This window comes from Rissa tridactyla, chromosome 6 (assembly GCF_028500815.1).
Source record: "Rissa tridactyla isolate bRisTri1 chromosome 6, bRisTri1.patW.cur.20221130, whole genome shotgun sequence".
NCBI lineage: Eukaryota > Metazoa > Chordata > Aves > Charadriiformes > Laridae > Rissa > Rissa tridactyla.
The window spans coordinates 70,275,440-70,292,520 of NC_071471.1; the positions used below are offsets into that span (position 1 = coordinate 70,275,440).

The 17,081-nt window shown below is 43.8% G+C and overlaps 1 protein-coding gene across 1 annotated transcript in view; it reads right to left on the reverse strand.

Annotated features, from left to right (window-relative positions):
- ADAM12 (ADAM metallopeptidase domain 12) overlaps nucleotides 1-17,081 on the reverse strand; it is a 189,906-nt gene that overhangs the window by 167,500 nt on the left and 5,325 nt on the right. Inside the window, exon 2 of the mRNA XM_054206751.1 lies at nucleotides 5,234-5,367. Coding sequence (XP_054062726.1) covers nucleotides 5,234-5,367 — 134 coding nt within the window. The remainder of the gene's footprint in view (nucleotides 1-5,233; nucleotides 5,368-17,081) is intronic.

Genomic DNA, 17,081 nt, shown 5'->3' on the forward strand with positions numbered 1-17,081 from the left:
ATGCAAAAGCTACTTCTTTGCAAGCTCAGTGAGACGCAGTGCATGCTGAGCAGTAAAAAATGGTAATCTCCCGCCACTTTACATGCAGAATCTTTTGAGCTGTGACAAGCATACACTTAAAAAACCAGAAGAAATATGGTCTAAGCATATATTTATAGCTGGCCTTCATCTTTATCTTTGCATTTCATTGCTAGAGTTTATATTCAAAGTACAACATAACACCAAGAAAGAAGACCAAAAAAAAAAAAAAAAGTGTTGCTACAAGAAAAGGAATTCTGTCTTCTCATCTTTCTTTTCTCCTCTTCTGAAAACACTTCTTTAAGATTTTGCTTTGCAAACCTGATTTATACCAGCCCAGCCAGTGGAGGGAAACTGATTCACACTAACTCAGAATCTGGCCTTGAAAGCTTAAACTTGGTGATGTGGTTTTAGCGTTCTGTGAGTCCACGCCCCCTCTCCCAAGGGGAAATGAATTTCTGATTTATTTGGATTTAAGAGTCGTTGGTGTTATAGTCATAGCTGTTCTTCATCAGGGAACCCTCTGCAGGTCTTCCCATCCTCTCTGCCCACCATGGGCATCTTTCTTTTCCTTTGCTTGTCTCTAACTCCAACAGGAACAGATCCAAATCTCCTGGTGCGTGGAAAACCATTCAGCATCCACCACCGAACAAGAGGTCTCACTCTCTGCAAGGTGAGGGAGAGGTTGCTTTTCCAATATACTTTTTTATATATTGAGGTCAGTGGCAGTACTTTAAAAGAGTCAGGGGGACTGGAACACCTCTCTGATGAAGAAAGGCTGAGGGACTTGGGTCTCTTCAGTCTGGAAAAAAGACGACTGAGAGGGGATCTTATCAACGCTTATTAATACTGAAAGGGTGGGTGTCAGGAGGATGGGGCCAGGCTCTTTTCAGTGGTGCCCAGTAACAGGAGAAGAGGTAACGGGCACAAACTTGAGCATAGGAAGTTCCACCTCAACATGAGGAGGAACTTCTTTGCTGTGAGGGTGGCAGAGCCCTGGCACAGGCTGCCCAGAGAGGTGGTGGAGTCTCCGTCTCTGGAGACATCCCAAACCCGCCTGGACGCGTTCCTGTGCCACCTGCTCTGGGTGACCCTGCTCTGGCAGGGGGTTGGAGGGGATGATCTCCAGAGGTCCCTTCCCACCCCGTGATTCTGTGATTCTATGATCAGAATTACAAAAGTACGTGCATGAGCATCAAAAGATGCAAGGCATCCCGCAGTAAGGAGAGTTGCGCCTAACTTGCTCATATGCTTTTAGAAACCGCAGAGGATTAAATCTTTTAAAGCAGTTGATCAGCCTCATGATTATATTTGAGTCCTTGCAGGTGCCAGCAATGACATTATAGATCCTGCACAGCCAAGACTAGAGAAAAGCCCCAGACCTGAGTGACAGATGCCACCACCTGAGGACTCTGTGTCTACTTGCATAATTGATCATATCATATATGCACAAAACGCTTTCAATTTCCCAGAAACTTAATGCATTTTAAGATTTGGACTAAACCCTGCATCCAAAGCCAACTTCATTAATGAGTGTGTCACTCCGGGAGAATGAATGTCAGCCCAGGGCAATGCCACACCGGGATCCCCCCCCGCGTTACAGCTATTTCATGCCTGCCCCGTCTGGTCTCTGGCAGGGAGCGTATCCCCACAGTTACGACCTTTTAAGCATAGAAATGGAGCCAAGAAACCCTTAATGCCCATGTGAAACGCTTCCTACCTAGCGCTTGTCTCTCCAAGAGAAGGCCCGTGCTTCAGGCTCGGGTCTAACACAACCAGTGTTACCTGACCTACAGCTCCTGTGGTGCAAGGATCTGGCACACATTAACCAGTGTGTGTCCCTAACAGGGTGTGAGGATAAAAGCCGAAGCCAAACAGATGGTCTTCTAAAAATCTTCCCTAAAGTGTTCTGTGTACTAAAACATCGCTTACCCTACGCTCATCGAACTTGGCTTGATTTGCACGTCTCAAGCCAAGTTTGAAGAAAAATATTCAGCTTGGAAACATGCGGGGAAAAGTGTCTTTTTCCTGCACTTGAATAATATAAAAATGAAACAATTTTGCTCAAACCTTAGAAAAAGTGAAGAAAAATAGAACCCAACCCTCTTGGGTTTAAACCAAGCATTGGGGAAGGGGAAAAAAAAAAAAAATTGACTCAGAATGCAAATTGATGAACACATGAAAAAGAGAAGTGGAAGGAGAACTGGAGCTATAATGTATAATGACCTATCAACACGTTCTATAATGCACACAAAATTTCAGCGAAGACGGAAATCACATCTGCACCGAATATGGGCAGCTATTGTTTGAAAGCACAGAGCAACGTTGCACAACACTTCGGGGTCCCGATTTCCCTGTCACACGCCCACAAATGCAGTTACTCATCAGTGTAGTCCTGACTAGCAACAACTGGATCCTCGAAATAGTAGCCACTAATTTTAGCAGCGTGTTCAGGATTAGCAACGGAATATTATATCCGCTTCATAAAAGAATGTAACTGGGCACCATTCAAAAACTCCAACTGAATATGATCTAAATTTCCTGAATTCAACAAAAGATGTCAGGAGAAAGGTTAGGAACCACTAACTAGACGAGCAGCATCATACGGTTGCAAAAACATAAACATATTTCCATCCTAACTTCTCTTAAGTGTACAAATTCAGTTTTAAAATGTTCGTCTTTTTAAAGAAGGAAGAAGTAACAGCATTTCTGAAATAATACTACCACAATGAGATCCTGGCCTTGGTCTCTTACGGCTTGGATTTGGGGTGGGGAGGGCAGGGAGAAAAATCGATCCGCCCAGTAAAGGGTAGGTTCTCTCCAGAAACAAAAGGCTATATTTATACTTAGGGAAACCCAAATTCTTTATATATCATTTGATTACACGATTTTAAGATTGGATTTTTCCTACCATTAATTTGAACGGTCATTCTTAGGAAGCACCTAAATCATTAGGTGTCCTTGAAGGACTACACCTTAACTGTATTAAAGTAAAGCCAGGTTCTAGCTAAGTAACTTTTATTATTTTTTTCTTCTCAGTAAATGTAATTCTGCTGCAGCTGAGCAGGTCTGTGTGACTAGTTTCAGCTTTTTTGCCTCTGCGCTGCACAGCGTACCGCAGAGATGGCCCTCAACGAGAAAGTCATTGGCTCAATAATAACTCCTGACAGATTCTGAATGAGATATTCCAACAGATATTGCAGTGACTCCTGGGGTAAATAAAAGGACAGTTTTATCTTCAAGATGGGAAAGAAAGAGTACGCTGCACTAAATGACTAGCGTGGTTTCCCAGGGACTAATTGTTAAGCGGGAGTATTTACGATCAAAGGATTGGAGAATGGGGCTATCATTGCGAGGCAATTATCTATACACAAATAACTTCAATACTTTGGCATTTTTATAACCACTACATTATTTATTTTACTATATATTCTACTGCAATACCATTCCCCTGGTTACGAGTACACGCTACTTCGCAATTTTTTTTTACTTCATATAAAATTAAAATAAAACGGAGGAACACTTTGAAATGAGTTGAAGAACAATAGGTCCTATTTAACCATCAAATACAACAGTATTTAACTTTTGTGCTTTTGATCAATATTTATGTGACAAGCTATTCATTACTCTTCTCCTCTACCAGTGTAATGCTGCTGTTCTTCCCACAGCCTGATCTGCACTTTTGTGTATTTAATTTATAACAGTTTCCATGGAAAAGAAGTATTCAAAGAAAAGAAGTGCTGATGCAGCACGTGGATCTTTCTACCAGACCACAAATCTTTTCTAATGTTCATCTTAAACTGAAAGCAATTCTGGGAAACAAATTAATGATATAAATCACATTATCATTACTCACATAAAGATACTCTTGTAACCCTTTCAGAAAGCTACAGTGAGTAGCTAGAAGAACTCTATATGGAGAATGCCTGCTTCTAATTAAATGATCTAAAAATAGAGTTGCACATACGTCTAGGACCAAGCCATCTGTGTTATCTCTCTAAGATAAGCCATTATCCACCCACAACGATATCCCTTTCATCACTGCAGATATCCAAAACTAGGACCGGCCCTTCTTTCCCATTTAGGAAGGGAAAGAGAAAAAGGAAGCAAAATTTTAAGCCGGACAAAGATTTTTTTTTTTAAAGTCACATCCCTTGTTTTGAAATCTCTTTTCCCACCTACTCCTGTCAATCAGCAGCTGCTGATCCAAAACCGTGTCCCGCAAACGGTGGCAGTAGTCAAGTAGCATTTCTCCATGAAACCCTTTCCCAATGCAACAAAGCAAGCTCTTTCTAATGGGCTGCCCTGGCTGTTTGCATTGTTTGCGTGTGAAGTTTTTTCCTTGGATTTTTTCTTTTTTTTTTTTTTTTTTTTTTTTTTAAAACTATTAGAAAAATTTAACTTTTTTTCCCCTCATTCTGACAATAAAAAGAACACTAAAAAAAAAAAAAAAATAAGCTGGATCAAAACTGGACCTGAGTTTAAAAGGTTGGGTAAAATATTCCCATGACATTTTTGGTGATAATAAACAACAACCTGCCTTCATGCTCCAAGCAAGAGACAGAAAACAGCCCTTTTCTCCTAAAACCAGCTACCCATATTATCAGCCAACATCCGAGGGGAAAAAAAGGAAGGAAACTTATCAGGGACTGTCAAGAGGGGGAAACGACCCCTGCTCAGTCACAGCCAGTGACAGGTTATCCCCTTGTTAGGCAAAGGGAGAGCGGAGCGTGAAGGGAGACATCCCCGACTCCCCCGCGGAGCATCCCAGATGGGCTCTGGGTAACGCCCCCGGCTGCAGTCAGGGAAGCAACATTATTTACGCTTTTCCTTAAAGTTCTGGCTGTCGGACTGTATTTAACCAAACGTGTGCGTTGGCTTTGCCCCTCCTTCAGTTTTGGGGCTGTTTCGCCGTTGCGTGATACAATCTCAAGCAACGTATGTTAACTTCTCCAAAAATACTATTTCGCTTTAAGCGTCCCTTTCTGCCATCAGAAACGAGAATGCAACTATACAGTAAAAAATGTATTCATTCCAACCAAAGACCTTACCCATTTTCTTAAACTAGGTGACAACTTTAGACAGCAGACTCTCTACAAAAATATAAAATATACTCTTATAACTGATATGATGAAGTAAGCGCGTTTACTTTCCCCTAAATCCTTCCAGTTGGTATACACCTTAGCATAAAATAACAAGCAAAATGAAGACTAACCTTTGAATAAATGCCATTTACTGGTCTCCACTGTTCTCCATTCAAAAGGAAGGGAATTGTTATCTCATAGTCTTTTGACTGGTCCTTTGGCATCTGCTGTCTCGAGGACTCCAGTTTGCTGCCCACATTCTCGCCTAGGGACAGGGAGAAGCACTGCAGGTTAGTGGGGAACAGCATCTGACAACACGAACCTTGTTATTTAAGGGACCCGGCAGCATGTTTCGAAAGGAAATAATTCGGGAAAAGAACTAAACATTAAAACACTGTGGGGTCATAACGTCAGTGTCAAAAGCCCCCACAAATTTCTCAGAGAGCTGGGGTTGCGGGAGAGAAGCTTGGAGGTGATTTCCACCATCAATGAGGTGGTGTGTTTCTGCACCAGCAGAAAACAAAGACCGCACAGAAGAGTAGAGATACCAGGGTACAAAGATAAGGAGTTGGGATGCAAGACTTAAAAAAAAAAAAAAAAATTCGGAAAGGTATTGGCACCAACTATTTAAAGCGTTACACTAATTATCGTACTGGAGTTTGATTTTTTTTTTTTCCCCCCCCATCGAAGATGACAGCAGGGGGAATGCAGTAGGTGCCTGTCTTTTCAGCGTCACCGTTACGAGGGGAAGCGAGCTGCAGAGATTTAGAAGAGAGATTTTATCACGACTATTTTTCCGCAATTAAGGTAAAAGATTAGCCTTGATCATTCCACTCCCCAGTCCCGCTTCTCCCCATCCCTCGTCCCAGATACAGCCGCGCTGGATCAGATCCAAAGCAGCGGTGGTAGGAGGGGGGACAGTGCCCTGGGGGTGTCACAGGAGCCCTCCCCAAGGTGAACAAACCCTGCACGACACAGGCTCCCTAAGCGCAGACAGTGACCCCAGATTTTCCCTTATCTCCCTCCCATTTCTGCTTTGCGGGTCAGAGTCACAGCACAGACGCAGCAGCCTGGTTCGGGGCCGCTGAAAGCTCCAGGTTTATCGTACACGGCAGATTGACCAGGTTTAATCCTCGCTATTTTATTATCCCCAAACGTTTCTTAATGAGCCATCTTAGTCAGCTAAACATGGAAACGTGCGGTTGTACTCCATTTTAACAAGCCCGAACTGTGTACAACAAAAGACTGAATATTTACGTAGCAGCCTCAGCATTTCTATACGAACACGCAAGGAGTCACGAAATACTGAGAACCCCGTAACATCAAGGATGCACATTCCCATTAGTGGGGAAAAAAAAGACTGGAAGAGAATATAAACTCTCAGTAAAATAATGCCCTACTCCTACACAGTCAGACGACTTCAATTCATACTACAACGTCAAAAAGCTATTTGCATGCAACATTTATCAAGTGTTTTTCCTCTCACTAACCGTACTAATGGTATCGTGCCTGTCAAAGCAGAGTCCTAAAAAGCAGTATCCTACTTCAAGAGCTGGAAATGGTGGTGAGAATAAATCTTGAAGTGAAGATAGGGACGGCTTCCAAAATGCTGTCGGGGTTTGCCACACTTTTGACCTAGCATCACACCGAGCCTTCCGCTGCACTTGGACCCCATGAGGATGAGACCTGAGTCTTCACAGGCGCTCTGGAAACACGTCCGTTCTCCACTAAGGTGGAGAAACGCTAGCATTACCCGCCTTCCTCCTCCCCCCATCGCCTTCGTGCCAGGAGGTGCAGAGGGAAGGTGATGGGGTACCGTTTTAGCGGCTGAACCGTGTTACGGGAGTGAGAGGAGAGCTGTCGGGTCAGACCTGCCCACACAACCCAGTGCCGGGTACTGCCATCCCAGCAACCTCCCTGCCCTCTCGGGCCACCTAACGCTCTTTGAGGATCACGACTTCACGTTTGGGCAGAATGAGCCCACTGTAGCCACTGTTAGAATTAGCTTAAAAACACCTACGCAGCCATTAGGGTTAAGCTGAAGTGCAAAGAAGACAAGTTCAGTATTTTCCAGCATGCTTTTAAAAATATGACACTCGCCCTAAAACAGGGCAGGGGGGAAGGGGGGGAAGGCTAAGATAAAAAGATAAAGTATATTTGGGAGAGGAAATGTGCTTATAATACGGGTGTTCTAGCAGAGAAAGGGTTCTCACCCCACCTTCAGCACAGCCCAAGCCCAAGTGACAGGGTCCGGGAGTGTCAGCCCTTGGAAGGGATGCTCCAAACCCTGCAGAGGAATGGGTTCACCCCTTTGGAGGCATCTCATCTGCCTAGGAGGGTCTAAACAGAACCTTACCGCTTTTTATTCTGATTATCAGGCAGTGAGGTCCCTGCACAGAACAGAAATTTATGAAGCATATCTCACAGAAATGAGAAAAGTTTGGCTCTAGCCCTGATTTTTTTTTCTTGGCTCACTAGAGCAGTCTCAACTATATGAATTAAATGACTCAGGCCCTTCTATTATTTTGTAGGATTTGCACTCCGAAAGTTTCATGAAATCTAAGTTTTAAGAAACCCTATGAGCACACTTTTCCTCCCACGGATGCATTGTCTACATTGCTTCCACCCAGTCTTACACCACGGAGCTGCAGCTAGAGACCAGGAAGCATCAAAGTCTTTCTGGTACTCCTCCATGTGCAAGTTGCCTTTCTTATTAATTCTGCAAAGCATTAACATCACAACATTACCCGAAAGGGAAGAAAAAGGAGAGGGGGAGGGATCAGCATTTGCGCACAGATGTGTTATTCCCCCATTACATCGCGTGGTCCAGAAAGTGCAACCGCTATAAAAATATCACGGGGGAAAAAGGAACAATATCTACACAAAGTGCGGTTCGGTTTTGCCACTCCTATTCATCATGACAAAGTGATGCTTGCGGTGCGTAACAAAGCAAGGTTACAACAAGCAAATTTAATCTTACACACATGCTTATTTATCTGCACACTGAAAATGCATATTGTGCAGACGCGTTGATAGTCTGGAGACAGACATCAAGACAGGTTTATAGGCAGCAGTTGGATCTTTATTGGAAGAGATAATTTATTTGGGGGAAACAAAACAGACAAGCTTTAGAGTTTGCAAACTTTTCTGAAGCCGTAGCATTTATAAAACAGGAGATCAAGTTCTGCCTAGTTGCTTTCCTTCAGCCAAATATTTTGCTGCTTATCTGAATGCTTTTATTTAAATTATTGGGCGTGATAAAAATCACGGCTTCCTGCAGGAGGCGGAGAAAGCACCGCAGCCCAGTCACGGGGCCTCAACCTGAAGAGCGCTTGGGCACATGCTTAATGTTACGCACTTGCTTAACTCCCAACCGTCCTCAGTGTGATATATGCACATTTAAGTTTCTTTTGTAAATCAAATAACGATGTTTTTCCTGATTTAAAGTCGTTATATTTACGTACTGAAAGACTACATAATAAAGAAACCCATATAACTGACAGGTAAGCTCTAGATCAGTCTTTAAATATAAAAGTAGGGGGAAGATAAAAAGGTAGATCCTTTAAATAGGACTCTGCAGCCCGACCGCAAAGCTCCAAAGAACACGTTGCAGAAAACAAGGGATCGCAGCCAACGAAGAGCGACCCACACACATCTGTCGAGAAGGGAAAGATGCCAGCATCTGAAGGGCCATGGAGCCCGACCGAACAACGGGACGCAGACGGAAAAGACAGAGGTAGAGGAAGACTCGAAGTCAGGAGGAAAAAAAAAAAAAAAAAAAAAACAAAACCCACAAAACCATATGAAGAGAGCCAGGTGAAAAAACGGTAGGCATAGCAATGGAAGTGTGCAGGAAACTTTGAAGAAACGAGATAAGCAGACGCGCAGCCCCAGAGCGGCGGCGTGGGCTTCTGAGTAGCTACACAGGTGGGATGGCTGCTGGCAACCTCGGAGCGCCTTCGGCACTCACAGCCCTCGCCTCAAAGTTGGAAACGCCAAAGAATTCATCCCAGTGAGGGCTACTTCACCCTGGCTCTTGCCCAATGGCTGAACAAAACACAGTCCAAGTTTTCTTCTGTTAGTTTCGGGCCACCCATCTCCGCGCAGAAGCGGAGCCCTCCTGTCCAAGGAGCACCAGGAGAAGAGCGCGGTGGGACAGGACCGGAGATCTGCGCTAACGAAGGGTTTCCATCACCCTGATCACGTCCCGTGAGCTCCCAGCGCTGCCGTCCTTCATGCGCGCAGACGTGCTGGTATTTCCCCTCTGCCACTCTTCATCTCCTTTACCCATTTTCATTAGGATTTCTTTGAAGCTGGAACCATTAGAGTTGTTTGCGTTACATTAATAATGAGGCCTCTTCTCTACAGGGACTCTTGGTATTACAGCAATATAAATAGTGTAATAATTGAAATCAGAGAATTTAAATTCTGGTAACGTGTCATGAGAGGGGAAGAAAATCAGGCCATCTGTATTACCAGAAACTTTTATTAGACCCAGGTTTCCTATCTTTTGTGTCACATGCACCTACTTACTCACCTTCTTATTTTCCATTTCAGTGAAATTCTGTCCAGTTCTTCCTGACGCAAGCTCGTCTCCCACTTTTTCACATGAAAAACTCACAGTCGTGTCTATCTGTTTTCTATTTTCAGCCTGCGCTGAAGGTAACGCTTTTGATCCACAAGCAGCCCACAAGCTGATGTAGCGCCCTTTATTCTTTTTTTTTTTCCCAGTAATATAAAAGATACTTCGTACAAATAGTGAGATGAGTAGATGTTATCTGTCAGTGACTTTTGTGCGCCTTAAATATTTTTCATCTGCCATGTACTTCTACAACTTTTCTTCTTTGCTCAGTATCATACAAGGAGTTGTTGGCAAAGAAGTTAAGAACAGTTTTCATCTTTTGGCTTTGTATTTCAGTTCCTCTGAGCTCTATGTGAAATAAACTCCAAGCATGCGATGTGACATCTTTGTTTAATGGCCGCTGCCTCCTGAAGAAGCCCAGACGCACTTCAGTTTTGCATTTACTTAAAATTAATAAGCTCTTAGTTAGGCAGTGCAATTTATTTGTCCTCAGGATAAACAAAAAGGTGAATGCTCTCAATACCGAGTGGGTCTGGATAAAAATGGGCTGAAGCGGAAGATAAAAAATAAAATTCCCCCCAGCTGCACACCCCTGCCGTCCTGCTAGTGCTTGTTCTGCTCCCCACTGCCCCAGCGCGGCACAGGAGCGCGGAGTCAGACCTGGGGTGGTTTATAAAAACCATCCATCTATCCATATACAGATTTACAACGAAGCCGACATACGACACTGCGCTTCCTTCCCGTTGTGGAAGCGCGCGTTCTGGGAGTCCCATCCGCACGCCTTGTCCCACACACGTTAACGTGACCCCATCGGGGTCCCCAGGCACCCGAGGGCGCCCCACTGCAGCCCAGCCCCAGTGATGCTGCGGGATGCCCATCTCCAGCCCATCTCCCCGGCACACTGCACCCAGGCACCCTTCGTGTCACCCATAACAACAGAAGCGGCGGGTGGGGGAATAAAAAAAAAAAAAAGCCTAAATTAAATTAAATTCTATTTTCCTTGCGTTACCTTTCATATTACAAACAGGCTCAGCATTGTAAGTTGCCGCCTTTTTCCTCTGCAACAAAGCACCGATGCACCGGAATCATCTTAGGACAGAAAAGAATAATAGGACAGAGTAATCTGTCCGCAAACTGAAAACAGCTACCGGCACTGCTCTGTATCGCAAGGCGTAGAAGCCAGGAAGGGCATACTTTATCCATTTCCCTCCTCGTTTTCTCCAGCTTCCTCGGCTTAGTTCACAGTCAGTGGGATCCGCGACTTGGATGGGCCATTTCTGGCTATGGAGGAAGGGCTGTATATACGCGGCTGCCTCCTGCACTCACCGGAACATTGGCAATTAGTTTTGTGGCAGGGTATGGAGGCATCCCCACAGGCTCTCCCAGCAGCTGGCTTCCCCGATAGCCCAGGATACCTTGGATCTGCTCTGTGCCGCCACACCAGCAAGCTGGGCAGAACCCCAAGAGAGCCACCACTGCCAACAGGGACATCCATCAGAAGAGCTTTATTCCCCCCCATCTGTTACTTCTCTCTCGTGTCTTATTTGGGCCGATTTTTATATCGCCTCCAGACTCAAAATAGAACTTTTTAATCCAAAATTACCAAGCTTACACAGTGAGAGGGCCAAGCATTTGCCCTTCAAGATGCTCTGGCGGGGGGTTGGACTAGATGATCTCCAGAGGTCCCTTCCAACCCTACGATTCTATGATTCTATGGGGGTGAACTTAGAAAATTTAAGAAGGGCGTGAAACTGGGTAAGGAATAGAGACTACCCACCAAGCACATCGCTAACCAACCAGGTAAAGGAAGGCTTCTGTCAAGGTTTAGTAAGAAAATGTAGTAGGATCAGCCTTAATATTTCTATCGGCAACCTTTACTTAATGTGCAGAAATGTCCTCCTGAATTCCAGTGCTCCAAGTTAGGAGACAACATCTGCACAGAGAAGGACAGGAATATTACAAAAAAACCCAATAACTTGCAGACTGGAGCAAAGGGTTGAGACCACGTAGTACAGAATGGAAGGCCGTATTCTTAGGGACTAGTAAGTTTTCTGCTCTACGTGGTCATCCCCAAAGGCAAATGACACAAGAAAGACCCATACATGCTATTCACTATGACATCGATGTCACATGAAGCAAAGACAGTCCTGGAACGATGCATCAAAAGAGGTGTTTGCAGTGAATATCAGACATTGAAGTTACTGCTGAGAGTTACCAACACAAGAACATCTGAATACTGCGGGCGTTTCTCCTCACCTGCGTTCACGGAACATTAATTCAGCCTGGAGCTGGTGGATCGGAAAGGCTGCCAGGGTGATCAGGGAAGTGGAAAGACTTAATTACAAGAAGGGAACTAAAGAGAATTATTTTGCATAATCTAGAAAACCAAAGATGACAGGGCCCATGAATATCCTTTAGCTTTATATACCTCTTGGTATTTATCTTGCCAGCGCTGATATATTTATAGATGGCAAGAGCAGAAAATGGCTACACATGAAGTTAGATTGGATTGCAATACAGGACTTCAGAGCAAAGGAGGACTGCAGCCAGCTCTTGTGCATTAAGGAAAAAAAAAATAAATTAAAAATCAACTCGCTTTAAATGGAAATTGTTAACATTAGGACTCAGACTATATCATGCCAAAACCAAAAAGTGTCAACTATCCAACTATCCAGCCAAGGAGTGGGGAGGATGCGTGCTCCCAGTCCTCCGTTTCAATCCGTCTTCCAGCAAAAGCCCAAACATTACCCAAGCTAAACATTATCCAGGTACAGATCTCGCTGAAACCACCTTCTGCGATGGTACCCGTTCTGTTTGAAACAGGAAAAATAATAAATTGTCACCTGTTAACATAACAAAAATACAAGTTATAATAATATCTGGTAATAAATAAGGAAATGCTGCAAAATAAACCCGTAAAAGATTTCCAGTGCGTAACGATTAAAGAAAGAAAGCCCAGTAACTTGCATAGGGTCGAATGAGCAATAGCTTGCCTTCAAGTCAACTGTCCATGCATCTTAAATTTTACACTAACCACCATCTGAAGACACAGCCGCCCTCTCAAAAGAAAGGGCACAAATCAGAAGCTCCACCAGACTGATAAGGTACTTCCCATTATCCCGCTAAAAGCGACTTATACAGCTTTAAAAGAGACAGCACATAACATGCCAGACTCTGCCCCCACCTGAAAACAAGCACAAAAGTCTGGGCAAGATTTGACTGTGCATAAAATAAAAATCTTTTTCTTACAGAAGAGTTTTTATTCGTTCAAAATCATAAATTATTTTTCCAACTAACCTTTGCACGTCTAAGCAGTATATTGATTCTCTCTGCAAAATCTAGTAAAATTAGGCTTTTCATGGCCTGCCTGGAAAATAATTCTTTAAAAGAAAAAAAAAAAAAAAAAAAGGCAAGCAAGCCACCTAACTAAAACAAAGTTCTACTTGTCTTCTCACTCCTCCCCCATTCCCAAACCCAAGACCTCAAGCATTTAAGCACAAGTAACTTTTGGAACGCAACTAATTCTGTGGATCTTCTTGGACTTGATTCTTGCCTTTTCCTTCACGCTGCAAAATTACAACTCAGGTACAAAATTTTTTAAAACATCAAAAGTCAGCAAAGGTCTTTGATGAGCCTGAGGACAGGCAACAGTAAGATGACTCCGCACGTTTCTGAATTTAATTTTCTGTTCTTTCTGCTTCCAATGAAAGAAGATCCCTTCGCCAGCTTGACAGGTCTGTCAACTTTGAACTGATCCGTGCGCGACTCCGCAGCATCTCCACTTGATCTTTCACACTAAGCAGCTTCACGGGCACTGACCGCCCGGATGAGAAATTGGAGTTTGAGAGGCACTGATCCCTTTTAACTAAACAGCATTAGAAACATGCTTTTTAATATTTTGATTTTATAAATTCTAAGAACTATCTCCTGTCATCACTTGTTCTTGCACGAGCTATTCCCTTCCTAAATCTAATTCTGCTGATGAAATAATCTGCCACAGGAAACAGCCCTACCACCCCTCCCCCACGAAAGCCCATAAACTCCATGGAAAAAGTCATGTGTTCAACAGTTTAACATGGACACGGGAGTGAAAGCTTAAATTTGAGGGTAACTTGCTGTTTCTTCTCCACCAAAGGCTCTGCGGTCAGTGTCACCGCGCGACCAGCTGAACAAACTAATGACACATTTTAGGGCAAAAAATAGAGAGAGAGGGGGGAAAAAAAAAGAAAAATAAAATGTTCATTGTGGAACATACCCCCTAAGCAGTTGGATCATCTTAATCTTCAAGCTTCTGTAATACAACTGTTGGAAGGCTCTAAGTTTGCGCACAATAAAGTGCTTTATTCAGGGAACCATATGACTCCATCAGTCATTCAAGCACATGTTTGGCACAGATTGAAAGTGAAAAGCATAGCTAAGTCAAATATTTCAAAACTGAACTTGTCTTTCTAACACACATGGTTTATATATTGGTGTAATATCTATATAACTTTTCAGTTCTCATATACGGTAATGTCATGGCTAGAGTACAAAATGATGTCTGCTGCACCGGGCAGCATCGCGCTTCTTGGGAGTTAACACATGCCAAAAAGCCATTTACTAGGAAATTAAAAGAGAACTATCACACTTGACAGGTCCTCAAGAAAACTGTAAAAATAGCTTTTGTTCATTCTAATTCCTGAATATCCATTTCTCAAATCAGGATGCTACCCCATTCTTCGCTAGAGAGCTGCGCTGTAACGAGTCCAGGACAGCCAGTTCCTTCCTCATCACGCGCCCGAGATTGGTCCCCTCTGTTTGCAGATGAAATATTGCTCATCATACAGAGTTACTCCTGCTGATGCAAATGCGATTAAAGCAATCTTGGGAGAGCACAGTGTGATTAAAGCCTAAGTAATGCGAGAAGGATTTGGGCTCTCATTATACAAAATACATATTGAAATGCACTCAAGGAAAGAAGCCAGTATATCTCAATATCCTCCCTGTTCTCGAGAACAAAATGTGACAAGTGGAGTTTTGAGAACAACATTTGCCATTGACTGCAGGAGGGGGCAGGGAGACTGCGGAAGGTTTCAAATAGTGAAAACCCAGCTTTATTACCGTGTATAGAATGTATACGTATACTATATTTGGGAAACAGCTGCCCAGGCTCATTTGTGATGTTGTTACGTTTGACTGAGGGATTACTATTCAGGACCAGTCCAAAGACAGAGTTGTCTTTTTTTTTTTCTCTCTCCTAGAAGAGAACATTTCAAAATACGAGAGAAATAAAGCAGGGAAGCACTGAGGCGGAGGGCACTTCGGCACAGCGGGTGATGGGTATGTATCGAGAGGTTCCCCCCACGGAATTGCTCAGCCCGGAGAGTGCACAGAAAAGGGCAAGTTGTAAGTACAAGATTCAAACCCAAAGCAGCTTTGAAAGGCAAGTGATATAACGGCTTAGGAGAACTTCTGTCCTCTTGCTGCAAATCCTGTTTTAAGTTTGCTTCATTTCCAAGTCCTGATGCACGCCGTATAAATTGCCTCAGTCATTCTTCCTCATGAAAAAACATAGGACAGGACTAATAATAGGTGAAAAACAGTGAGGATCGCCTTTCCCACAGGAATTTCCAGGATGCCATAGTGAAGGATGTCCTACCTTAACTCAGCATCACCCCAGCATAGGCACTACTAGGGCACATCTGCTTCTTCCCAAACCGCTGCTCCTTCCCCAAAAGATCCCGTTCCCAGAGATTCTCATTTTGATTATAAACTCAGCCTTTCACCCTTCAGCATCAGCGAGGCAGCACCTAACAAAAAGACTTATTCGAGTAGAGAAATAACAACCTGTGTTTTACAAGCTCAGACACAACTAATCCGTAGAGCTCCAATGTCAAAGAAAAAAGCATTGAATATATTCACTTTTCAGCAATGAATCCACATAATTACATGAAAATCCAGATCCAGCGTTCCTCTCCAGCTCCTGCCCTCCGAACCCTCAAGAAAGGCTACTTTCCACCGAATAAAGTTCAAAATTGCTGCCCAAAATACAATTTCCTCTCGGTCTTTTAAAAGGTACGGTACAATCCTTTTCTCCAAGGATTTACTAGCCTCCCCCACTGAGTACAAGGAATCCCTAGCATAGCTGTATGGAGGGATGTTCCTTCCCATATACAACCATCAGTGAAAAAAAAAAAAGAAAAAGTATTGAGTGGGAGTTTGAGTTGTGCTCGTCACACGCACACAACTTCATTCAGACGTTCTCTGGGAAATCCCACTGAAAACACAGAAAATCCAGCTGAAGCAAATTTCAGTATTAATTTAGGTAAACGTGGATGGGAAACGATCCGTAGTTCTTTCCCAAGCCTAGCAAATGAGCTACTGGCCCGGGGAGTTAATATCCATCAGGCATTTTTGTTTGCATGGGGAATACCTGCTACTCGCATTACACAACAGCAGAAAAAGAAAAATTAACTGCACCTGTGCTAACGTAAGCTGTCACTGAACTCTGTCTTCCTATTTTTCAAAACGCGAATGACCAGAAAACTTAAGAGTTACTTAATGTTGCTGAAGCCACCTACCCTGCTCAGGCTTACGTGTGCCACCTCAGAACAAACGTCACCATACGGAGCGGATCAGTCCGTAACTCCTGACTTTCACAGGCTTCTTCAGGAGGTGAGCTACGGGAGTAATGACCATTTCTTTTTATTGTTTCCTCAGGGCAGGGAGAACCCCCAGGATACCTTCCCAGGTCGCTAGCATAGCTTTGCTCGTCTAACCGCCGCATCCTCCCATCCCGCCGAGCAGATTTTAAATGAACAGCACGGAACGTCACCGCCAGCTTGTAGAAAGGAGCCACATCCACGGAGGCGAGACAGTTCATCCCAGCTGAGGATCAGACTCACAAACAAGGAATGTACACAACCCAGAATAAATAGACAAGCTCCTTCTTTCTGAGGCGTGAGGATTTCTTCTGCAATGACCCCGGGCCTTCCCCTCAACCACAAGCGTTTAATCAAAGCGTCTCTTCATTGGGGTGCATTTTCCTCACTTGAGAGGCAATACGCGAAGAAATAAATACTATTTCACTTGGAATGCTTACTTCATGCTTTAACATCTGCATCAAGTGCGAGAGCGGTTTTTAACCTGGATACAGTTTTATGACCTCCAGTTCAAAAAGGGCCGTGGATCAGAAATGAGATGCTGCATCCTCCCCTAGAAGCTGCGAAGGCCACAGTTTATTCTCAGCTATAGCTCTGTCACCGCAGCGCTCTCCATGGCAGGAAAGGAAAGCGATACAGACTTCAGTAGTCCAGACTGAATAGTTCTCCTCCTCACGTCTTCTAACTGCTGAAGTAGCAGAGGCTCTTCAGCACGCTGCCCTCACTGCTGACTAAAGACACTGGCGAAGCGAAGCT